This window comes from Pristiophorus japonicus, chromosome 3 (genome assembly GCF_044704955.1).
Source record: "Pristiophorus japonicus isolate sPriJap1 chromosome 3, sPriJap1.hap1, whole genome shotgun sequence".
Lineage (NCBI taxonomy): Eukaryota > Metazoa > Chordata > Chondrichthyes > Pristiophoridae > Pristiophorus > Pristiophorus japonicus.
The window spans coordinates 124,988,143-125,013,350 of record NC_091979.1 but is presented as its reverse complement, the minus strand read 5'-3'; the positions used below and the strand labels follow the sequence as shown (position 1 = coordinate 125,013,350).

General features: G+C 46.2%; 1 protein-coding gene across 3 annotated transcripts in view; it reads left to right on the top strand.

Annotated features, from left to right (window-relative positions):
- znf385b (zinc finger protein 385B) overlaps positions 1-25,208 on the top strand; it is a 751,134-nt gene that overhangs the window by 165,453 nt on the left and 560,473 nt on the right. Inside the window, exons 2-3 of one of the 3 annotated variants that reach the window (XM_070874802.1) lie at positions 6,223-6,424; positions 23,083-23,382. In XM_070874802.1, coding sequence (XP_070730903.1) covers positions 23,127-23,382 — 256 coding nt within the window. In that variant the 5' untranslated portion in view covers positions 6,223-6,424; positions 23,083-23,126. The remainder of the gene's footprint in view (positions 1-6,222; positions 6,425-23,082; positions 23,383-25,208) is intronic. The other 2 variants (XM_070874803.1, XM_070874804.1) reach the window with 2 other exon arrangements.

Genomic DNA, 25,208 nt, shown 5'->3' with positions numbered 1-25,208 from the left:
GCTGCGGATAGGCAGGGATCCGCCTCAAACCCTCCCACTAACTGACCTCGAGGAGCGAGTGGAAGCTCTCATCGGCCCCGACCATCGGCCAACTGCCCATGGGGATCCACGCCTGGAAACTGAGGCTAAATCCTGCACACTCCCTGGGCTGGGTTGGGGCAATGTGATGTAGTGTCAGTAGACTAGGGTTGGGGCAATGTCATACAGTGTCTCTGGACTACATATAATGGAGTAGCGGCAGTCCTTCAAATGAGCCTGCATTATGTGACCTTCCTCATGTCACCCTGTCCCCTCCCCTGCTGCTAACCACTGGTGTGTTACTTTCTACTTGCAGATGAAGAGTCACATGCGCCTCATGCCTCTGATGAACCCTTCACATCATGTGGGGGGGTGGGAGGGAGGGAGTGGGGGTGGAGGAGACCGGCGACGAGCCGACTGTGGACGGGGGCAGGGTTGGTGGGGGGAAACACTCCACACATCTTTTGGCACCGGGCAATATGTTGTCCGGGGATGACCAAACATTCCCGTGCTTTGACATAGAGGCTCCAAGGACTACTAATGGCGTGCAGCAATGCACATTTGGAGTCGAATCCCGTATGCCGTGTCTCCGGAGGGCGAGTCGGCAAAATCGGTCTGCTGACAGACAGGCAGACGTCCAACCGGACATGGTGTCACTGAGCAGGGAGAGCGCCCAACTCACCCGGCAGCTCCTGCAGGTCCTGTGTAGGATTCCCGCGAGCATTGCAACACTCACTGCGACCATCACGGAGGTCAGGCTACTGTTTATCTGTGCAAGCCAGGAAACCTGCGAAGCTATCAATGCGCATGCGTGATTGTTGGCCTCCATCAGTGACACTGGATTCACCAGTGTCACGCCCAGACCCACACCACCTGTGACTGGTGACACCGAGCAAGAGGCTCACCAGTCAGAAGCCAGGCCTTCCATACCCTGAGCTTCTCCGGTTCATCCCCACATGGTGTCTCCAAGGTTTCTCCCCCCAATGCAGCAGGACTCTGGCCGCCTTGCATGAACTGGTGCCACTTTGGGAACAGGGAGCCGGCGAGGGAGGGGGCCAGGGGTAAGGGTAAGGGGGGGGAGGTGGGGAAACACCCGGTGTTAAAAGACATTGGGGTAGGGATTGTTGTGTTGTTCTTGTTCCTGTTGTTGCTTAATGATATTTTTTTAAGTTTGCAATGTTTATGAAAGTTTTAAAAGTTTGCAATGTTTATTAAAGTTTGCTTTACAGAGCTGGACAAGTTTATATTTTTCACAAAATCTGGTCTTTACCTTGACCATTCGTGTGCAGTGTCTCATTTGTAGAATAAGAGGGGGAATATTGAACATGGTGCGATAGAGTGGCCAGGCAACGGTCAAACGTGTGCCTTTCACTCTTCAAACAAAGCATTCAATTATCAGCTGCTGATGTAAGGCTTTTACAGAAATTTCCACGATGCCTCCTCTGCGCTTGTGGTGATGGTGGTGGCATGGGTTCCTCGCCAGGCTCCTCCTCTTCCTCCTCCTTCTCCTCCTCCTCCACCCCCGCTCTCTCCTCAGGTGGTTCTGCAATCCCCATTGGCAATTCCTGTCCCCTCATGATGGCTAAGTTGTGTAGCATGCAGCACACCACAATGAACACAGAGACCTGCTGAGGGGAGTATCGCAGGCAGCCTCCAGAGTGGTCCAGGCATCGGAAGCGCTGCTTGAGCACTCCAATTGTCCATTTGACGATGTTATATGTGGCTGCATGGCTCTCATTATAGCGATGCTCGGCTTCTGTCTGAGGGTTCCTGAGGGGGGATCATGAGCCAGGTGGCGAGGCCATAACCTTTGTCCCCCAGCATCCAGCCCTTGCCTTGTGGTTGACACTGCAACACGCCTGAGACAGTGCTCTCATGCAAGACAAAAGCATCATGGTGCTCCCTGAATATTGGGCATTGACTACCATGAGGCGCTGAATATGGTCGCAGATGATCTGAACGTTCATGGAGTGGAATCCCTTTCGGTTTCGGTAAACCTCTGGATTGCGTAAAGGTGCTCATAGGGCGATGTGTATACAGTCAGTTGCACCCGTAATCTTGGGGAAGCCAGCAAATCGTCCAAAACCTACAGCCCTCTCATTCTGGGCCTCCTTGCTCATTGGGAAGTTTATGAAGTCCATCCTGTGTGCATACAGTGCAGTGGTCACTTGGCGAATGCTGCAATGCATAGTGTGCTGTGAGATGGAGCATATGTCCCCCGCTGATGCCTGAAAGGAGCCGGAAGCATAGAAGGCAAATGGTGCAGTGACCTTCACCTCGACGGGCAATGCAGTCGTATTCCCGCTGGTGGGCTGTAGGTTTGCATTTATGAGCTGGCATATCTCAATCAGTTCTTTTCGGAAGTGCAGCCTTCGACTGCCTCAGAGAGATGAAGGTATGAGCACTGTTCCCTGTAAATTCGTTGGGGTTAAGGCCTCCTCCCCATACGTCTGTGACCTCTTCGATTACGTTCAAAATGATTATCAATAAGCCTTGCAGCTCGACATTGTACAAATATAGCAGCCAGGAATAATGGCTGACTTAGCCCCCATCTTTTGAAATGCCCTTTACAACGAACTATAAAGTGACAATTGTAAACTATTAACTATTAACTTCACTGTGAAAAATGCAGCCGCCTTCTCCGAATCCTTTTCAATACTGAATTAGTCAAGACAGCAATGCCCAACATATACTTGGCTTATGTCCCAAGACAATGACATAGATTAGTGAACATTCTAAAAATTGCACACGTATGGATGATCAGTGAGGTGAGGCTGCACCTGGCCGTGCATTTCCGTACTCCGACATTCACTTTCACTAGATGAGGAACATGGAACATTACAAACGGGTCTGTAGATCATGAAGGTCTCAGGCTTAACCCACTTGCCTGCGTGAAGTTTGCTAATCTCAGCCAGTACAGTGGTGAACCATTATTGGCTTTGAAGAGAATAAAAATAGCCTAGTAATGCCAATAAATGCCAGAAAAAGTTTGCTCAGAACAGAACATGTAACAACATATCATTCATCACTAAAGCAAGGTAAAAAGTTACATTATTCCTTCCAAATGCCAAGGATATACTCTGATTTTCAGTTAGAGAAAAAATGATCAGCACTGTAGTAAACTTCTACATTTTTATTAACTTCAACAATTTTATATCCTTACAAAACAACCTATCCTTGGTTTTCAAGGTGGCACTGGGTCCGACTGCTTTTTGCTGGCAGGTTCCCGGGCGGACGGCTAAATCAGGCGATATGCTCGAAAGTTCCACTCTGGGTGCTAGCGCAGTGTTGCACGATGATTGACATAATCCAAACGCTCAAAACGTCGGGCGGGCGCTGAGTTTTAGTGCCATGCAAAAACAATGGCAAAAGTTCTGTCCCGGCACTGAAAATTTTTTTCCCACCTTTAGCGCTAAAAAATTGTTTTAGCGCTTCCCCCAACCACTAAAATGGTCGCAAAATCAGCAAAAATCCAGCCCTTTGTGTTTTAATTATTTTTATTGTCATAGAAGAAAGAATACACACAGATGCACTGGTTTCTAAAGAAATGTGTCTTACAAAACTTTCAAACCTACTGCAAGGTCAAATGCTTCTGCCACAGAAAATTTCAAAAAAAAGTTGTACATGCTAATGAACCACTGAAACTTAAAATAAAGCAACCTGGGGTATAAATAATAATATACTACATCTAAAAGTTTAATTTAATTGGCCTTTTTAATGAGGGTAGGAACAATTTCTTGCATAATTTTGGATCGTGTATTGAAGATCCCACTGTTGTACAGTCATGTTATGTAAGCTATAAAATTCCCAGATTCTGATTTTGAAATGAGGAATATATTGTGTGCATTTTCACAGTGTTAGATTTTGAAGAAGAAACTTGTGAAAGTGCATTTCATTACTTGTATGAAAAGCTTTGGAGTTGGGATCAAAGATGGATAAGTCAAATCTGAGCTTTTGTATGTTCTTGTTCACAAGAAAGCTCCAGTGTAATGCTTGGGCAGACTGTTGCTGCTTGGAACATAGCAACATTAGGAACAGGAGTAGGCCATTCAGCTCCTTGGGTCTGCTGTGCTATAAAATTAGATCATGACTGATCTGCACCTCAACTCCATTTTCCTATCTTTGTCCCAGAACTCTTGATACCCTCACCTAACAAAATTCTATCCATTTCAGTCATAAGCTCCAATTGTCATTGCAGACACAGCCTTTTGGGGGAGAGTTCCCGATTTCCACTACCCATTGTATGGAAAAGGTGCTTCCTGATTTTGCTCCGAAATGGTCTTGCTCTAATTTTAAGATTATGTCCTCTTGTTCTGGATTCCCCCACCAGAGGAACTAGTTTCTCCGTATCTAACCTATCAAATAATTGTAATACTTCAAACACCTCAGTCAGCTGACCCATCAATTTCCAACACTCAAGGGACGACAGCCACGTTTATGCAACCTGTCCTTGTAATGTAATACTCTAAATTAAAATGTGGTGTGTGTTAATGAATGGTTTACATTCTCTATCTGATCTTTAAATTGTAATGTTTTAATATTTCTTTTGAGGGCAACAATATCAGGTATGTTATACAGCAAGTAGTCCTGGTCTATCTTACTTTATGGAAGTACAGGTGGAGCGTCCGAAATCTGGAAACCTTGGGACCGAGGCTGTTCCAGATTTCGTAATGTCTTTCCGACGTCCCAAATCCGGAAACGTCCAAGCTGAGGTTCGGGTATTTCCGGATTTCGAAATATCTTTCCGACGTCCCAAATCCAGAAACACCGAGGCCGAGGTAGGTAGATGGCGGGGCGGGGCGGTGGAGGGTCGGTGGCCGGGAAAAACCTGCATTGAAGACCAGCAAAAAAGGTAAGTTAAAGTTTTTATTTTTTAATTATTTTTCAGCGGTTAATTGGGTTTAAAAAAAAATGTCCGGATTCCGTAACATTTTCCGGATTCCGGACGACTTGGATTCCGAATTTCGGAATTCTGGAATTCGGAGACTCAACCTGTATTCCAATGTGTGTTCAACCAAGGAGTGTTTTAGGTCATGTTTACTATAGGAACAGATGTAATCTGGTACATTTTAGAGAAAGCATAGATATTGTAGAAAATCCGCCATTAGATGACTCGGTTGTTAAGTGAGGATAAACTATATTCAAAAATGAAGACCATTCTGAAGATATAGAAACAAAGAAGTTTACAGCACAGAAGAAAGTCATTCAGCCCATTCTGTCTGTACCAATTCTTCGCGAGGGCAATCTAAAACTAATCCCATATTTACATTCCACACTGAGGGTACGTTGCACTGTGGGAGGTGCTGTCTTTAAGATAAGGCATTAAACCAAAGCCCTGCCTTCCCTCTCGGGTGAACATAAAAAATCCTGTGGTACTATTTCAAAGAAGAGCAGGGGAGTTCTCCCCACTGTCCTCGCCAATATTTATCTGGTCATTATCACATTGCAGTTTGTGGTATCTTGCTGTGTGCCAATTGGTTACTGTGTTAACTACATTACAACAGTTATAACTACACTCCAAAAGGTCTTCATTGGCTGTAAAGTATTTTGGGATATCCTGAGGTTGTGAAAGGCGCTATATATATTTTAGACATGTTTTCCTATGACTCATCCTAGTAAACACCACCTGAGGACAGAGTTGCTCGAGGTGCTTGGCTGTTGTTTGAAATAATACCCTCTTGGGACTGAGGTGACCCTCATCTCATGACAGTTGTGTCCCAGAAAAGACTTATTCTGGACCACATCTCCTGTGTGACTGCCTGGATACCTGTCCCTGCCTCCTCTGTGTTCTTTGAGGGATTCGAATGGAGATTGGCCTCAGCTGTTATCCTCATATCGGTCAGCTCCAGTCATGCCCTTGTTACTGGGCCCAGTGTTAGTGTGGCCACTGATCCGTGGCATGGCAAATCTAATGTTCCCCTGAGATAGTGGCTGCTGAAAATTGGCCTCAAGTGTCTGGAGGCTGGAATGTAAGGCTCTCTCTAGCCTTTTCAGCAGGTCCTACTTCTGAAGAGGAGGCACTGAGCTATACTGGGCCATTAAATTTACCATATACTCCACTGATGTCTGCAACAAGGGAAACATTTAGCACATTGAGGGCAGTGGACTTCATCGAGACCCCTATTACCTGCTGCACATCCTCGGGGAAGGATCTCGACACCTGTAGATAGATGCGGTGTTCATTGAATATCTTTTCTTTCATAGCAGGCCCCTTAAGATCGGAGTCTGCTGCCGCCTCAACCACGAGAAGCCATCTCCACAGCCTCCACTGGGGATCGACCAAGTCCTCATCCACTCCCCACTCCTCCAGCTCTCTGTGCTCTGTGGATCACCCATCGCAAGATCGTCATCGCTACTATCTAGATTCTTCTTGGTGAAAATCTCTGAGGCGATGCGTGGGACGGAGGTGAGTGTCCCCGAGGGTGAAATCAATATGGAGTGATGATCGAGGCAGATAGGGCCGGATAATTATCGCAGCTCACAACTTCCTTTTCTTCCTCCTTGTCCTCCTCAACAATGTCTTCTCTTCTCCCACCACCACCACCTGCATCACAAGCTAGCATCAACCTTGCCATCTCCTACAATTGGGATTCTGTGCCTCCCCAAGAGTTCCATATCCTGCTCTTCAAGTGGCATCAAGTCTTATTATCCAGGATATCAACACCAGTGACCTGCCACATTATGAACTAATTTTATCTGGAACGAGATTCATAGTATAAGGTAAAGACAAGCAGCTGAAGTATTTCTTCAAGTTGGCAGAGAGTAGCTGATGTAATTGACAGTACAAGTGCTAGAAGGACCCTGTCACAGTAAAGAATGGAGTATTAAAGGACTGTATGCAAGTGAAGAGAGTTCCAAACACAGGTTACTGGTGGACGATTTAGAGAGCATTCAACTGTGGTACACTGAGGCACAATGACGTCATTTCATTTAAGCAATTAAGGTGATCATTGTGGCAGTTTGATTTTTTTCCTGCACTGATTAGATGTTCTGGAGATGAGAGAGATGCCACTTCTCTGCACATAGTTCTGACAATTCTTTTATTGACTTTCTTTCCAGCGAACCCAGTCGGTGGGGTCTCCTCATATGCATCTCATCCATGAAGGTCTGGGGGTTTGTATCACTGAAGCTCTGCACTCACCGTTTTGGTCTCCTGTTGCTAGAATGTCCTTGGGCTTCTCTGTTAGTGCTAAAAGGACAAGCCATCCTTCTAAAATAGTCTTGGAAAAACAGAAAAATTCTCTGGCAAGGAATGAATTCCAGTTGCATATTCTGATAGGCGCTGGAGGAGAAACCGTCACACCCACTGGCGCTCCAAAAAACTGTTCTACTTTTCGTCGCTGCAGACTTTTATATCATGCAGCAACAAGTTTCTTCCCACCCCCTACCCCTCCACCAGCACTTTACTTGCATTTTACACTGGATTTGTATCAGTGTCAGGCCATTCAGTATTGAGGTTAATGCAGATTTTGTATGTCATCCTTTTGCAATGATGTCATGGACAAGGGATGGTAAGGAGCTTGAAGGACAAGCTCAGGCTGAAATACAGTTAACTGACAACAGCACTGCAACAGTCATTGGATTAGATGAGACTCAGGATAATATGTTTGAACACTGCATGACCTAGCCTTTAGCCATTCATTCATCACAGTACTTCTGCAGTTGTCAATCTGCTTAACCACTTGTGTTCATCTGTGATGCCCTTGTCCCCAACAGAACTTTCACTCTATCCCATCTTGGTCAGTCACCTTGGTATGCCCCCCACCTTTTAAATAGTTTTTAAAATTCATTCTTTGGATGTATGCATTGCTGGAAAGAACAGCACTTGTTGCCCATAAGAGGGTGGTGTTGAGCCTCCTCCTTGAACCGCTGTACACTCACACTGCTCGCTCAAGTCCAAGGGACGCAGACCTGAGCATATCTGGAACATAACTGGTTTAGCCAAACATCACCGGATCTAGCTGGACCATATCAAGCAATATCAAGCTTCACTCTCCTCTGCCAAAATCATACTGTACTCTAGGATCATCTTGGAGAGCAAAGATAACTCTCAACTTCTCTTCTCCGCTACCACCTATCTCTTTAAACCCTTCTCCCTAACCCCTCCACCCTCATCTTCAACAATATGCATGGAATTCATGGACGACTTTATCACGGAGACTGAAACCTTCAGTTCAGCTGTTTCTCAGCTTCCCCACATTTCCTTTTGCTCACCAAGGCAAACCTCCCGATGCCCTAGCCCCAAACCTACGTCTTTCTCCAGTTTCTGTCTTATCTCCTCTTGTGCATTCCATTTGCCTTCCTAATTACTTGCTCGACCTGCATGCTAACTTTTTGTGTTTCACGTACAAGGACCCCCAGATCCCTCTGCACCACAGCATTTTGTAATCTCTCCCTATTTAAATAATTGAAAAAAAAATTTCCGACCAAAATGTATAACCTCACATTTTTCCCCATTATACTCCATCTACAAAATTTTTGCGTACTCACTAAGCCGATCTATATCTCTTTGCAGATTCTTTGCATGTTCCTCACAACTTGCTTTCCCACCTATCTTTATTCCATCAGAAAATTTGGCAACATTACACTAAGTCCCTCCATTCGTTATTAATATAGATTGTAAATAGTTGAGGCCCCAGAATTGATTCGTTGTGGCACCCCACTAGTTACAGTTTGCTAATCTGAAAATTACCCATTTATCCTGTCTCTCTGTTTTCTGTTATTTAGCCAGTCCTCTATCCACGCTAATATATTACCACCAACCCCATGAGCTCGTTATTTTGTGCACCTTTTATGTGGCACCTTATTGAATGTCTTCTGGAAATCCAAATACACAACATCTACTGGTTCCCCTTTATCCACCCTGCTCATTACATCCTCAAAGAACTCGAGCAAATGTGTCAAACGTGATTTCCCTTTCATAAAACCATACTGACTCTGCTTGACTGTGTTATGATTTTCTAAATGTCCTGCTACGACTTCCTTAATAATGGACTCCAGCATTTCCCCAATGACAGATGTTAGGCTAACTGGTCTATAGTTACCTGTTTTCTGTCTCCCTCCTTTCTTAAATAGAGGCGTTATATTTGCGATTTTGCAGTCCGCTGGGACCTCTCCAGAATCCAGGGAATTTTGGTAGATTACAACCAATGCATCCATTATCTCTGCAGCCACTTCTTTTAAGACCCTAGGATGCAGGCCATCAGGTCCAAGGGACTTATCCACCTTTAGTCCCATAAGTTTGCCTCATAATTTTTCACTAGTGATAGTGATTGTTTTATGTTTCTGCCTCCCAATAGCCCCTTCATTATCAATTATTGGGATGTGTTTAATGACTTCTACTGTTTACGATCGGAAAAGAAACCAAGAAGAATTTTTGTTGTAAATGTCAATGCACATGCGCAAAATGGCCGCCACCTTCAATGCAGAAAGTTCCGGCTCGAACGCACAAAATCAGTTGTGCAACACCTGATTTAACGCCAGCATTTCTCCAGATAACTTTTTTGACAAAAATTCCTGATGAGGGTACAAACTATTTCCTGGCGCAAACTTTTGCGCACCGCTGCAAGTAGCACCCTGAAATAGAAAAAGCTGAAAATTCAGCCCGATCTCTTTACGGCTATCTCTGGTCACTTTAAATAATCAGGTTCGAGTGCAAACCAATATGGTGGGTATATTGTGTTTAATCAGAGTTTAGAGGGAATATAACATCAGTTATACAGCAAAAACACATGACCATGACAAGTAGCTGATACCAATCCGATGATACAGACAGTTGACACACGTGAGCAGTTCTCCTCTTACTTTTGCTTTGAGCTTCGTTCTCTCTCATCCTCTCCCATCTGTGAGTTTCTCCCTCTCTCAATCTCTCCCTCTCCCGTCTGTGAGCTCCTCCTCTCTATCTTCTGTCTAAGTACATGGAGCGGCTGCAGGACATTTTGGAGGGGGAGGTTGAACAGCCAGTTGTCGTGGTGCATACAGGTACCAACGATATAGGTAAAAAATGGGATGAGGTCCTACAAGCTGAATTTAGGGAGCTAGGAGTTCAATTAAAAAGCAGGACCTCAAAGGTAGTAATCTCAGGATGTAGTAGTCAGAGTAGAAATAGCAGGATAGCTAAGATGAATGCGTGGCTTGAGGAGTGGTACAGGAGGAAGGGATTCAAATTCCTGGGACATTGGAACCGGTTCTGGGGGAGGTGGGACCAGTACAAACCGGACAGTCTGCACCTGGGCAGGACCAGAACCAATGTCCTAGGGAGAGTGTTTGCTAGTGCTGTTAGGGAGGGGTTAAACTAATATGGCAGGGGGATGGGAACCTATGCAGGGAGACAGAGGAAAGTAAAATGGGAGCAGAAGCAAAAGATAGAAAGAAGAAAAGTAAAAGTGGAGGGCAGAGAAACCCAAGGCAAAAATCAAAAAGGGCCACAACAGCAAAATTCTAAAAGGACAAAGTGCCTTAAAAAGACAAGCCTTAAGGCTTTGTGCCTCAATGCAAGGAGTATTCGTAACAAGGTGGTTGAATTAACTGCGCAGGCAGCTATTAACGAATATGATATAATTGGGATTGCGGAGACATAGCTCCAGAGTGACCAAGGCCGGGAACTCAACATCCAAAAGTATTCAACATTCAGGAAGGATAGACAGAAAGGAAAAGAAGGTGGGGTAGCGTTGCTGGTTAAAGAGGAAATTAATGCAATAGTAAGGAAGGAAATTAGCTTGGATGATGTGGAATCTGTATGGGTAGAACTGTAGAATACCAAAGGCAGATAACGCTGGTGGGAGTTGTGTACAGACCACCAAACAGTAGTCGTGAGGTTGGGGACAGCATCAAACAAGAAATTAGGGATGCGTGCAATAAAGGTACAGTAGTTATCATGGGCGACTTTAATAATCTACATACAGATTGGGCAAACCAAACTGGTAGCAATACGGTGGAGGAGGATTTCCTGGAGTGTATTAGGGATGGTTTTCTAGACCAATATGGCGAGGAACCAACTAGAGGTCTGGCCATCCAAGACTTGGTGATGTGTAATAAGAAAGGACTAATTAACAATCTTGTTGTGCGAGGCTCCTTGGGCAAGAGTGATCATAACATGGTAGAATTCTTTATTAAGATGGAGAGTGACACAGTTAATTCAGAGACCAGGATCCTGAACTTAAGGAAAGGTAACTTTGATGGTATGAGATGTGAATTGACTGGAATAGACTGGTGAATGATACTTAAAGAGTTGACAGTGGATAAGCAATGGCAGACATTGAAAGATCACATGGGTGAACTTCAACAATTGTACATCCCTGTCTGAAGTAAAAATAAAATGGGGAGGGTGGCTCAACTATGGCTAACAAGGGAAATTAGGGATAGTGTGAAATCCAAGGAAGAGGCATATAAATTGGCCAGAAAAAAGCAGCATACCTGAGGACTGGGAGAAATTTGGTATTCAGTAGAGGAGGACAAAGGGTTTAATTAGGAGGGGTAAAATAAGAGGAAGCTTGCTGGAAATATGAAAACTGACTGCAAAAGCTTCTATAGATATGTGAAGAGAAAAAGATTAGTGAAGACAAACATAGGTCCTTTGCAGTCAGAATCGTGTGAATTTATAATAGGGGACAAAGAAACAATTGAACAAATACTTTGGTTCCATCTTCACCAAGGAAGACACACATAACCTTCCGGAAATACTAGGAGACCGAGGGTCTAGCGAGAAGGAGGAACTGAAGGAAATCCTTATTAGTCAGGAAATTGTGATAGGAAAATTGATGGGATTGAAGGCCGATAAATCTCCAGGGCCTGATATTCTGCATCCCAGAGTACTTAATGAAGTGGCTCGAGAAATAGTGTGCGGTGTATGTAGCACACAAATCACTGACTCCACACGGTCTGGTGTTAATCTAACTGCTGTGACCTTCGTCCTTTATTGTTCAGCTCCAGAGTGCCCCTCAGGTGTGGTGGTCAGCCTTACATAGTGCCTGTTCTAGGTACTTCCAAGTTTCCCACCACAGCGCCCTCTGTGGTGTGGCATAGTGCTTACATTACATTTAAGGTACCAGGACGATACACACATCATTACATAACATCACCTTTTCCCCCACCAGGACGCAGGACGACGATACATACATCAATACATAATATCACACTTGTCCAACGGAAGGCAGGTAGGCATAGACAGTGCGTTAGTATGGTACATATTTTCTGGTACATTAACTAGTTATTGACTGGTAACGGATCCCTGATTTCCTTGTTAGCCCAAATCATTAATTGTACTTCATATCCATTATTTTACACAAATACAGTGGCCATTCAGCATTAAAAAATTAATTCTTATTATAAATTCGCCATCTCACATTAACATAGCTCATTTTAGACTCGCTCTGCCTTACAGAAGTCCTTTGTGGGGACCACCTCTTGGTAAGGCCCTTTTAAGACTTCCGGGTGCATTTCCTTTTTAAGGCGCCATCTTTGATGCAGGAGGGTTCCACGAGGCTTCTCCTTGGGTGCCGCCATCTTTGATGCTCTGCTGCTCTGGACACGAGGCCGCCGCCATCTTGCTCTCCGCCGCTCCAGATGCCCTCCGCCGTTGCAGCCTCCGCTCCCCTCCGTTGCCACCTGACTTGTTGCCTCTCCTGCGGCCGTCGTCGTCACTTCTCTGGCGGCCTCCGTAGCCGCCTCCCCTATGGCCGCCGACCTCCAACTGCTGCCGCCGCCCGACTCTCCCTCTGCGTGGGCCCCTCCGATCCGCCGGCCATCCTGGATCCCTCGTACCCCGCCCGCAGCACCCCGCCGGCTCACCCACCCCCCCACTAGGCCCCTCTCTGCAGGGCTGCTTGCCTGTGGGGGCTGAGGCTGCAGGATCTCTGTGTGAGGTCTGGGCCTGGGGCTTGCCTGTGGGTGGATTGAGTTTGCAGCTCCAGCTCGGTCGGCGCTGCTCTCTGGGAACCCGGGGCACGGCAGCACCCCGGGGAGCAGCAGCCTGTGGAGTGGTGAAGTCTTCCCAGCTCCCACGGACCATCCCCATCCAACTCCGGCCGAGGAGTGTCGGCCCATCGCCTGCAACGACCCAGAGAGGTAAACCATGCGTCTCGTCCCCGTGGGATACCTGCACCATCGCTCTGCCAAGAACAGGTATTAGTTCCCTGGTGTAGGTACGCAGCTTCGCCGTGACCGGGACCAGCTTGGGCGGTGCAGCTGGGTTAATCCACAGTTTATCAAAAGTTCTCCGACTCAACAACGACGGACCCGAGCCCGTGTCCACTTCCATACTCTCAGGGACTCCGTTGATTTTTACTTCCCTTATCACTGGTGGCGAATCATCGCTGCATGTGTACAGTCCAAGCACCTCATCTTCTGCCTGCTCCTCGCTGAACAGTGGATCATCCCCCATCTCCTCAGCCACATGGTGAGTCCGATTTCTTTTACACATACGCTGAAGGTGGCCTTTCGTGTGGCAGGTATTGCACATGTACTCCGCAAACCTGCACCGGTGAGCCCCATGACTTCCTCCACAGCGCCAGCGGGATGCTGCTTGATTGGCCCCCCTCAGCGGACTCTCAGTTCCAGGACCCGAGGTCCGTGCTCTCTGCCCCGGGCAGAGCCACGTTCTGCAGTTTTGTCCGTGGTGGGCGCTATCCTGTGGACAGTGCCTGCCGGGTTCGAGACTGTGGATTATTTGCTTGGTGCTGCAAGTCGAGGTCATATATGCCCGGCTGATGGTGATGGCCTTTGTCAGAGTGACTGTGGGTTCCATGGCTAGCAGCTTGTGAAGGAGGCTCTCGTGGCCAATCCCCATAACGAAAACGTCCTGTAACGCCTCGTTAAGGTGTGCGCCAAAATCTCATGGCGCCACGAGTCTCCTGAGGTCCGCAGCATATTTGGTGACATCCTGGCCCTCAGTTTGCAGTGATGGTAAAATTTGTATCTGGCCGTGAGGATGCTCTCCTTCGGTTTCAACTGGTCATGAATGAGTTCAGTCAGCTCCTCGTATGACTTGTCCCTGGCGCTCCCGGGTGCCAGCAAATCCCTGACGAGACAGGAAACCTCATCTCCACAACTGGAGAGCAATATCGCCTTACGCTTCTCTCTCATTGCGTATGTGTCCTCCGTCAGGTCGTTTGCTGTGAAGTAGTACTCGAGCCTTTCCGTGAAGGCCTCCCAATCATTGCCCACGGTAAAATCCTTTAGCGAGCCCAGAGTAGCCATGGTTGCGTGGAGTTCGTCCGCTTCCTCGTTGCCAATGTGGTGTATGTAGCACACAAATCACTGACTCCACACGGTCTGGTGTTAATCTAACTGTTGTGACCTTCGTCCTTTATTGTTCAGCTCCAGAGTGCCTCTCAGGTGTGGTGGTCAGCCTTATATAGTGTCTGTTCTAGGTACTTCCAGGTTTCCCACCACAGCGCCCTCTGTGGTGTGGCATAGTGCTTACATTACATTTAAGATACCAGGATGATACACACATCATTACATAACATAGTGGATGCATTGGTGATCATTTTCCAGCAGTCTATCGACTCTGGATCAGTTCAATGGACTGGAGGGTAGATAATGTAACACCACTTTTTAAAAAAGGAGGGAGAGAAAACGGGGAATTATAGACTGGTTAACCTGACATCGGCAGTGGGGAAAATGTTGGAATCAATTATTAAAGATGAAATAGCAGCGCATTTGGAAAGCAGTGACAGGATCGTTCCAAGTCAGCATGGATTTATGAAAGGGAAATCATGCTTGATAAATCTTCTTGAATTTTTTGAGAATGTAACGAGTAGAGTTGACAAGGGAGAACCAGTGGATGTGGTGTATTTGAACTTTCAAAAGGCTTTTGACAAGGTCCCACACCAGAGATTAGTGTGCAAAATTAAAGCACATGGTATTGGGGGTAATGTATTGACGTGGATAGAGAACTGGCAGACAGGAAGCGAAGTGTAGGAATAAACGGGTCCTTTTCAGAATGGTAGGCAGTGACTAGTGGGATGCCGCAGGGCTCAGTGCTGGGACCCCAGCTATTTACAATATACACAAATGATTTAGATGAAGGAATTGAGTGTAATATCTCCAGGTTTGCAGATGACACTAAGCTGGGTGGAGGTGTGAGCTGTGAGGAGGATGCTAAGAGGCTGCAGGGTGACTTGGACAGGTTAGGTGAGTGGGCAAATGCATGGCAGATGTAGTATAATGTGGATAAATATGAGGTTATCCACTTGGGTGGCAAAAACAGGAAGGCAGAATATTATCTGAATGGTGACAGATTAGGAAAAGGGGAGGTGCAACGAGACTTGGGTGTCATGGTACATCAGTCATTGAAAGTTGGCATGCAGGTCCAACAGGCGGTGAAGAAAGCAAATGGCATGTTGGCCTTCATAGCTAGGGGATTTGAGTATCGGAGCAGGGACGTCTTACTGCAGTTGTACAGGGCCTTGGTGAGGCCTCACCTGGAATATTGTGTTCAATTTTGGTCTCCTAATCTGAGGAAGAACATTCTTGCTGTTGAGGGAGTGCAGCGAAGGTTCACCAGACTGATTACCGGGATGGCAGGACTGACATATGAGGAGAGACTGGATTCACTGGGCCTGTATTCACTGGAGTTGAGAAGAATGAGAGGGGATCTCATAGAAACATATAAAATTCTGACAGGACTAGACAGGTTCGATGCAGGAAGAATGTACCTGATGTTGGGGATGTCCAGAACCAGGGGTCACAGTCTTAAGGATAAAGGAGTAAGCCATTTAGGACCGAGATGAGGAGAAACTTCTTCACTCAGAGAGTTGTTAACCTATGGAATTCTCTACTGCAGAGAGTTGTTGATGCCATTTCGTTAGACATATTCAAGAGGGAGTTATTGTTTATTGTTGTTTAAGAGCATTCTGGAGAGTGTTGATTGGTAAATTGTCTGATATGATGATTGATTTTTCATTGTGAATGATCTTTTGTTCTAGTCTGAGTGCAAAATCCTGGCCAGTTATAATATCACATACAACAGACATTCGATGGTTATTGCACATTTTATTGTGTTCCGAACACAGATGAGGCTGCACACAGGGAGGTTAAAGTAACAGTGACCTCAGTCTTGAATAAGATACTCCAGAGTGAGGAACAGGCCTTAGGGGCCGGCTTATATACAGTGCTCCCAAGGGATGCTGGGATCCCTTGGGACTTCAGGGGATGAACTCCCTGGTGGTGGAACATGGGAGTGCATGCTTTGCAGATACACAACATAACTTCCCCCCCCTTCAAAGTCAAAGTGAAAACTATTTACAAGGTGAGGCGGTTGGGAGCCTTTCTTTTCCTGGTGGACGCCTCGGTACAAATGTCTGTTCTGGTGTGTTGGCTCTGCCCTCGCTGGGCTGGCATGTTGTTGGCCCTGCAAGGCTGCCAGGTGAGCCTGACCTTGCTGGGCTGTTGGGCGTGATGGGTTAAATTTCCTGGTCCGGTATGGTGTCGTTGATCCTTTAGGTGTGTGTTGTGGGCTCGCAAAAGGTGGTGTCTGCTGTGGGTTGTTCAGGGCAGTCTGTGAACTGCAGCCTCGTTTGGAGCAGGTGCTTTCTGCACATTTGTCCATTGTCTAGTTTGACTACAAACACACTACTCCCTTCTTTAGCTGTCACCATGCCCGCGATCCACTTGGGACCATGTCCATAGTTTAGCACATACACAGGGTCATTCAGATCAATTTCCTGTGACACAGTGGCGCGACCATTGTTTACATTTTGAACCAGCGAGAGTCTGGTTTTAAGTGTCCTTTTCATGAGTAGCTCAGCCGGGGGCACTCCATGCGGTAGCTGAGCAGTACTCTGGACAGGCGGGTTTGGGGTGAGCCTTCTGTGATTCGTTTAAGGCTCTGTTTGATGGTTTGTGCTGCCCGCTCTGCCTGCCCATTGGAGACTGGTTTAAACGGGGCTGAGGTGACATGTTTGATCCCATTGTGGGTCATGAATTCTTTAAATTCGGCACTGGTGAAACATGGCCCGTTGTCACTGACCAGTATGTCAGGCAGGCCGTGGATGGCAAACACGGCCCTCAGGCTTTCAATGGTGGCAGTGGTGGTAATTCCCGACATTATTTCACATTCAATCCATTTTGAAAAAGCATCCACAACCACCAGGAACATTTTACCGAGAAACGGGCCCGCGTAGTCAACATGGATCCTCAACAATTTTCTGGAGGGCCAGGACCACAAACTTAGTGGTGCCTCTCTGGGCGTGTTGCTCAACTGAGTACATACGCTGCATTGCCATACACAGGACTCTAAGTCAGAGTCGATACCGGGCCACCACACGTGGGATCTGGCTATCGCTTTCATTATTACTATTCCCGGGTGTGTGCTGTGGAGATCCGAGATGAACGCCTCCCTGCCCTTTTTTGGTAGCATTACGCAGTTACCCCACAACAGGTAATCTGCCTGAATGGACAGCTCGTCCTTTCGTCGCTGGAACGGCTTGATTAGCTCTTGTATTTCAACGGGTATGCTGGCCCAGCTCCCATGCAGTGCAGAGTTTTTTACTCGGGACAGCAGAGGATCTTGGCTGGTCCAAGTCCTAATCTGGTGGGCCGTGACAGGTGATTTATCATTTTCAAACGCTTCCATGACCAGCAACAAATCTGCGGGCTGCGCCACCATCAACAAGTTTGCAGGCTGTGCCATTTCCACCCCCGTGGTGGGTACTGGTAGCCGACTGAGAGCATCCGCACAGTTCTCGGTGCCTGGCCTGTGGCGGATGGTATAGTTATACGCTGATAGCGCGGGTGCCCACCTTTGTATGCGGGCTGAGGCATTAATATTTATCCCCTTGTTTTTCACGAACAGGGATGTGAGGGGCTTGTGATCGGTTTCCAGCTCAAATTTGAGGCCAAACAGGTACTGATGCATTTTCTTTACCCTGAACACACATGCTAATGCCTCTTTCTCAATCATGCCATCGACCCACTTGGCCTTAGACAAGCTCCTGGAAGCATAGGCGACAAGTTGCAACTTCCCCGCAACGTTAGCTTGTGATACACACCTGACTCCGTACAACGACGCATCACATGCCAGCACAAGTCTTTTACACGGGTTATACAATACAAGCAGCTTGTTGAAGCATAAAATGTTTCTGGCTTTCTCAAAGGCAATGACTTGTTTTTTTCCCCCCATATCCAGTTCTCACCTTTGCGCAATAACACATGTAGCGGCTCTAAGAGGGTGCTTAACCCCGGTAGGAAGTTACCAAAATAGTTGAGGAGTCCCAGGAACGACCGCAGCTCCGTGACGTTCTGTGGCCTTGGTGCGTTCCTGACAGCCTCTGTCTTGCCGTCTGTGGGCCGAATGCCATCTGCCGCGATCTTTCTCCCCAAAAACTCCACTTCTGTTGCCATGAAGACGCATTTCGACCTCTTCAGCCGCAGCCCTACACGATCCAGGTTTTGTAGGTGCTCGGCGATGTCTCGACCCGTGACCAATATGTCTTCCTGAAAGACCACCGTGTGTGGTACCGACTTGAGTAGGCTCTCCAAATTTCTCTGAAAGATTGCTGCAGCCGACCGAATTCCAAACGGGCATCTATTGTAGATGAACACTCCCTTGTGCGTGTTGATGCAGGTGAGGCCCTTCGAAGACTCCTCCAGGTCCTGCGTCATGTAGGCCGAAGTCAGGTCGAGCTTGGTGAACGTCTTGCCTCCTGCCAGTGTCGCAAATAGGTCGGTTGCCTTCGGTAGTGGGTATTGGTCCTGTCGCGAGAAATGATTAATAGTTACTTTATAATCAGCGCAAATCCTGACCGTGCCATCACTTTTGCGTACTGGAATAATCGGGCTGGTCCACTCACTGAATTCCACTGGGGAGATGATGCCCTCGCGTTGCAGCCTGTCCAGCTCGATTTCCACTCTCTCCCTCATCATGTGAGGTACTGCTTGCGCCTTGTGGTGAATGGATAGTGCCTCTGGGACCAAGTGAATCTGCACCTTCGCCCCGGAAAAGTTTCCAATGCCTGGCTCAAAAAGGGACAGAAATTTGTTAAGAACCTGGGTACATGAAGCCTCATCGACATGTGATAGCGCTCGCAATGTCATCCCAATTCCAGCATATTTTGCCCAGCCAGCTCCTTCCAAGCTATGTGGGGTCATCGTCGCGGACAATCCAGAGCGGCAGTTCGTACACCGTGCCCTCATATGTGACCTTGACCATGGCGCTGCCCAGGACAGTGATGAGCTCTTTGGTGTACGTTCTCAGTTTCGTGTGGATAGGGCTCAGGGCTGGTCTGAGTGCCTTGTTGCACCACAGTCTCTCAAACATCATTTTACTCATGATGGATTGGCTAGTGCCAGTGTCCAATTCCATGGCTACGGGTAAGCCATTCAATTTTAGATTTAGCATTATAGGTGGCCACTTCGTCTCAAATGTGTGCACCGCGTGTACTTCAACATCTGCCTCCTCTCTCTGAGGCTCGAAATTGCTTTGATCCACCATGGATCGATCTTCCTCTGCCATGTGGTGGTTAGCAGGTTTTGCAGAGCTTGCAGCTCGTTTGCAAGCTCGTTGGAGGTGCCCCATTGTTCCACAGCTCTTGCAAGCATACCCTTCGAAGCGGCATGAATGGGCTGATTGGAAACCTCCACAACGCCAACAAGGTGTGAATTGCCTTGCATTCATCCTTTGTTGGGGACTCTGAGTCATCTGGGTCACCTGAGGCCTGCTGGCAGTTGCAGACTTGTGATTTCTGTCCTGTACATTTCTGCTCGCAAACACAGTTCCAGTTAATTTATGAACATTGCTAGCACTCGTGTGCTGAGAGATTTGTTTGGTGTTATCACTGGTGGACATAAACGCCTGTGCTATCGCAATGGCCTTACTGAGGGTCTGTGTCTCTGCAGTCAAAAGTTTTCGTAGGATGGTCTCGTGGACAATGCACAGTACAAAAATGTCTCTGAGCATTTGCTCCAGGTCGCCATCAAACTCACATTGTCCTGCAAGTCGCCTTAGCTCGGCGACGTAGCTCGCCACTTCCTGACCTTCAGATCACTGGCCTGTGTAGAACCGATACCTCGCCATCAACACACTCTCGCACGGGTTAATATGCTCCCAAACCAGTGCACACAGCTCCTCAGACAACTTATCTGTGGGTTACACCGGAGCCAGAAGATTCTTCATGAGGCTGTAGGTCGGTGCCCTGCAGACTGAGGAGGACCGCTCTCCTTTTTGCATCGCTTCCTTCTCCATCCAGCTCATTGGCTACAAAGTACTGGTCTAGCCGTTCAACATAGGCTTCCCAGTCCTCACCCTCCGAGAACTTCTCCAGGATGCCCACAGTTTGCTGCAACTTTGCGTTGGATTCATATTTTCGTCGCCAGTTATTGTGTTCCTTACACAGATGAGGCCGCACACAGGGAGGTTAATGTAACTGTGACCTCAGTCTTTAATAAGACACTCCAGAGTGAGGAACAGGCCTTCGGGGCCGGCTTATATACAGTGCTCCCAAGGGATGCTGGGATCCCTTGGGACTTCAGGGGAGCGCTCCCTGGTGATGGAACATGGGAGTGCATGCTTTACAGATGCACAACACATTTAACTTGTGGACACAATGTATAAGAGGAACATTCTTCCAGATTTTGCTCTCAGCGGCAAAGGAACGGCTTTCCATTCACCTCGCCGACAACTGCCCACAGATTTTCCACAGGCTTGTCAGCGGAGATTTCCACAAATCCGGTGTCTGTTCCAGTGCAGCACTCTCTACAGGGGATCTGTGGCATTTGTAAATAGGGCAAGAAACAGTGAGGCTCTTCAACGAATCAGATTGAAGAATCCTCACTGAGACACACACAGTTCAAACCAGGAATTATAAAGCAAGAAATATAAATTAGATTTAAATGATGTACAGAAAGCGAAATAAAAATTGGGGAATGCAGATGAGATTAAGGGAGAGAGATAAGAGACAGACAGAAAAAGTTAAAAAAAAAATCTCCAACACTAATTTTCTAATGTGGGAATGGAACTCCACATATGTAAAACTTTTCAGGGCCAGGGGGTTTGTTCAGCAATAATTAGCACTTACCACGCCGTTAAAAACTCACTTACTGCTGAATGCACCAGCCCTAACTTTTTCCAACCATCTTTTGTGAAAAACTAGTGGGCAAGTACAATAAGTTCTTACCATTGCAGTAATCACATTACCGAGTCTATCGGTGAGGACTGCAACAGCACACCCTGTGGTGGAGTGGTTAATCTCTGACAGCAGCTTCCGTATTTCCACGTTTAACTGTGCATATGTGGACGCTAGAAGTTGCTGTCCAATTTACCCCTTAATAATGGTGAGCGCTGATCACCTCATCGTTATTATTACTGCAAAACCCAGGCAGTTGTGTTTAACAGTACACATTCTTAAATATTGATGGGATTGAAGGCTCATAAATCCCCAGGGCATGATGGACTGCATCCCAGTGTACTTAAGGAGGTGGCCTTGGAAATAACGGATGCATTGACAGTCATTTTCCATCGACTCTGGATCAGTTCCTATGGAGTGGAGGGTAGCCAATGTAACCCTACTTTTTAAAAAAGGAGGGAGAGAGAAAACAGGGAATTATAGACCGGTCAGCCTGACATACCGGTAGTGGGTAAAATGATGGAATCAATTATTAAGGATGTCATAGCAACGCATTTGGAAAGAGGTGACATGATTGGTCCAAGTCAGCATGGATTTGTGAAAGGGAAATCATGCTTGACAAATCTTCTGGAATTTTTTGAGGATGTTTCCAGTAGAGTGGACAAGGGAGAACCAGTTGATGTGGTGTATTTGGACTTTCAGAAGGCTTTCGACAAGGTCCCACACAAGATTAATGTGCAAAGTTAAAGCACATGGGATTGGGGGTAGTGTGCTGACGTGGATTGAGAACTGGTTGTCAGACAGGAAGCAAAGAGTAGGAGTAAATAGGTACTTTTCAGAATGGCAGGCAGTGACTATTGGGGTACTGCAAAGTTCTGTGCTGGGGCCCCAGCTGTTTACATTGTACATTAATGATTTAGACGAGGGGATTAAATGTCGTATCTCCAAATTTGTGGATGACACTAAGTTGGGTGGCAGTGTGAGCTGCGAGGAGGATGCTATGAGGTTGCAGAGTGATTTGGATAGGTTAGGTGAGAGGGCAAATGCATGGCAGATGAAGTATAATGTAGATAAATGTGAGATTATCCACTTTGGTGGTAAAAACAGAGAGACAGACTATTATCTGAATGGTGACAGATTAGTAAAAGGAGAGGTGCAACGAGACCTGGGTGTCATGGTACATCAGTCATTGAAGGTTGGCATGCAGGTACAGCAGGCAGTTAAGAAAGCAAATGGCATGTTGGCCTTCAAAGCGAGGGGATTTGAGTACAGGGGCAGGGAGGTGTTACTACAGTTGTACAGGGCCTTGGTGAGGCCACACCTGGAGTATTGTGTACAGTTTTGGTCTCCTAACTTCAGGAAGGACATTCTTGCTATTGAGGGAGTGCAGCGAAGGTTCACCAGACTGATTCCCGGGATGGCAGGACTGACATATCAAGAAAGACTGGATCAACTGGGCTTGTAGTCACTGGAGTTCAGAGGAATGAGAGGGGATCTCATAGAAACGTTTAAAATTCTGACGGGTTTAGACAGGTTAGATGCAGGAAGAATGTTCCCAATGTTGGGGAAGTCCAGAATCAGGGGTCACAGTCTAAGAATAAGGGGTAAGCCATTTAGGACCGAGATGAGGATAATCTTCTTCACCCAGAGAGTGGTGAACCTGTGGAATTCTCTACCACAGAAAGTTGTTGAGGTCAATTCACTAAATATATTCAAAAAGGAGTTAGATGTAGTCCTTACCACTAGGGGGATCAAGGGGTATGGCGAGAAAGCAGGAATGGGGTACTGAAGTTGCATGTTCAGCCATGAACTCATTGAATGGCGGTGCAGGCTCGAAGGGCCGAATGGCCTACTCCTGCATCTATTTTCTGTGTTTCTATGTATCTATAGTAGTATTGTTTTTTTAAAGTTGCAGTCTCCAAGTTGTCACATTTAATTTAAGAATTACATTTATTCTGTGATCTGATATCCAAAATGTCTTTTGTTTAAATCTTTGCAGATATAAAGCGGCCACTGAGTTCTGAACATATTGCTGAAGATGTCATGATGAATTCAGCAGATCTTTATACTTACAATGATGGGAAGATACTAAGTAGTGAATACCTGGACTATCAATTGAACATTGAGAAAAGAAAAATAAGACTAGCATTGTGTGAAGTGTGTAACATTCAGCTTAACTCGGCCGCACAAGCTGAGGTTCATTATAATGGGAGGTCTCACTTGAAGAGGATGAAACAAGTCAATGGCCACATTCCAGTTAGTTCAGCACCTAGTACCTTTGTTACTAGCACCAGTACAGGTATGTGTGACTGTTTAATATGCACTGTTAATGTTGTGTTTGAAATTATTGTTTAATATAACATTATGTGATTCATTCATTGGTAGTTTTCCTACCTGTTTAATTATAGTTGAGTCATTGTTCAGTTCTTAGTTTATTAACTAAAGTAAAAATGAAATGTATTGAATCTGTACATTTTTCACATTGCGATCTTGACCTTAGGACTTGCGGCAGATAGTTCACCTGGTAAATCAGATCTTTTGTAAGCCATTTTTGTATTGTCTTTTTAGTTAACATTGCCTCATTGAGATTTATTGGTGGGTAATTTTCAATGTACTGCTGGAATGTAAAAGTGATGTTGCAGGTCAGGCATCCCTCACAGAAACTGCCCAATTATCCTCTATATTTAAATTATTGGAAAGGAAATCGGGCACTTGACCTGAAATATGTGCTTCATGCTCTGACGCCAAGTTGAAAATGATCTCCTATCTGACTTGTAAAATGAAAATATTTACTTTATATTTTTCATTCCCCATCAGACTTTCAAAAGATCATAACATCAAATTGGAAAAAGGGCAGTTACTAAAATGTACTTTTTGCTCAAGATCTTACGTATGATAAGTAAGGTGGGGTCCACAATGGTGTGAATTTTTAACTGATGTTTTGTGGCTTTCAAATTAGAGCTTTACTGATCAACTTATGGTGAAATGTGCTCCTGTAGTTGACGGGTCTCATTGTTAGGAACACTTTTTCCTCTCCACTTTCCAGTATTAGCATCAAGGATTCTTAAAATGTGTACAGGTAGAGTTCTTCATTTATAGATTTTAATTTTCCTAAGTTTCCTTGAAGTTATTTTTTTCTGTAATGTGAGCAATGGTGACAAAATCATATATATTGCTCATCCCCTACTTGCCCGGAGAAGGTGATGGCGGACCTTATCTGTGAACCGTTGCAGTCATTGTGTTGCTGCTACCCTCATGTTGATGTTATGTAGGAAATTCAAATATTTTGACCCAGCGATGATGAAGCAGTGATATATGTCCAAATCAGGATGGTGTGTGATTTGGAGGGAAACTTGGAGTTGATGGTGCTCCCAGAGTTTTGCTGTTTTTGTCCTTGGTAGGAGAGGACACAGGGCTTGGTGATGCTGTCAAAGTATGCTTGACAAATTGTTCTTGTGCATTCTGCAGAGCATTCCTACTACAACTACAGTGCACTAGGGTTGGATATTGAGCCCAGTGTCAGGGATGCTTAATAAGTGGATTGTTCTGTCCTGAATGGCAACAAGCTTCTTTGGTATTGCAGCTGCACATACTGAGGTTTGTGATGAGCATTCCATTGTACTCCTGACTTGAGTCTTGTGTGCGGTGAAGAGGCTCAGTGGGATCAGTCTCTGCTATTAGGGTCCTGCTGTGTAGGCTGGCATGGTCTGCTTCATTATTGGAGGAGTTACGAATGGAGATGAATTCCATAAATTCAATTGTGAACAACGCCATTCCTGACCTTGTAGAGGAAAGGTCATTGCTGAAGCAGTTAAAGGTAGTTTGGGCCACATACAATGCTCTGAGCTACTCCCGAGCTGCAATGAATGACTCACAACCATGACCATCTTCCTTTGTGTCAGATATGACTCCACACCTTCAGAAGGTTGTAGCTTCAAGTCCACTCCAGGGACTTGAGCACATAAATCCAGTCAAACACTGCAGTGCAGTGCTGAGGTAATCTGCACTGTCGGTGGTGCCGTTAAACTGAGACCCCGTCCGCTCGCTAAGGTGAACGTAAAAGATCCCATGGCACGATTTCGAAGAAGAACAATAGAGTTATCCCTGGTGTCTTGGCCAATATTT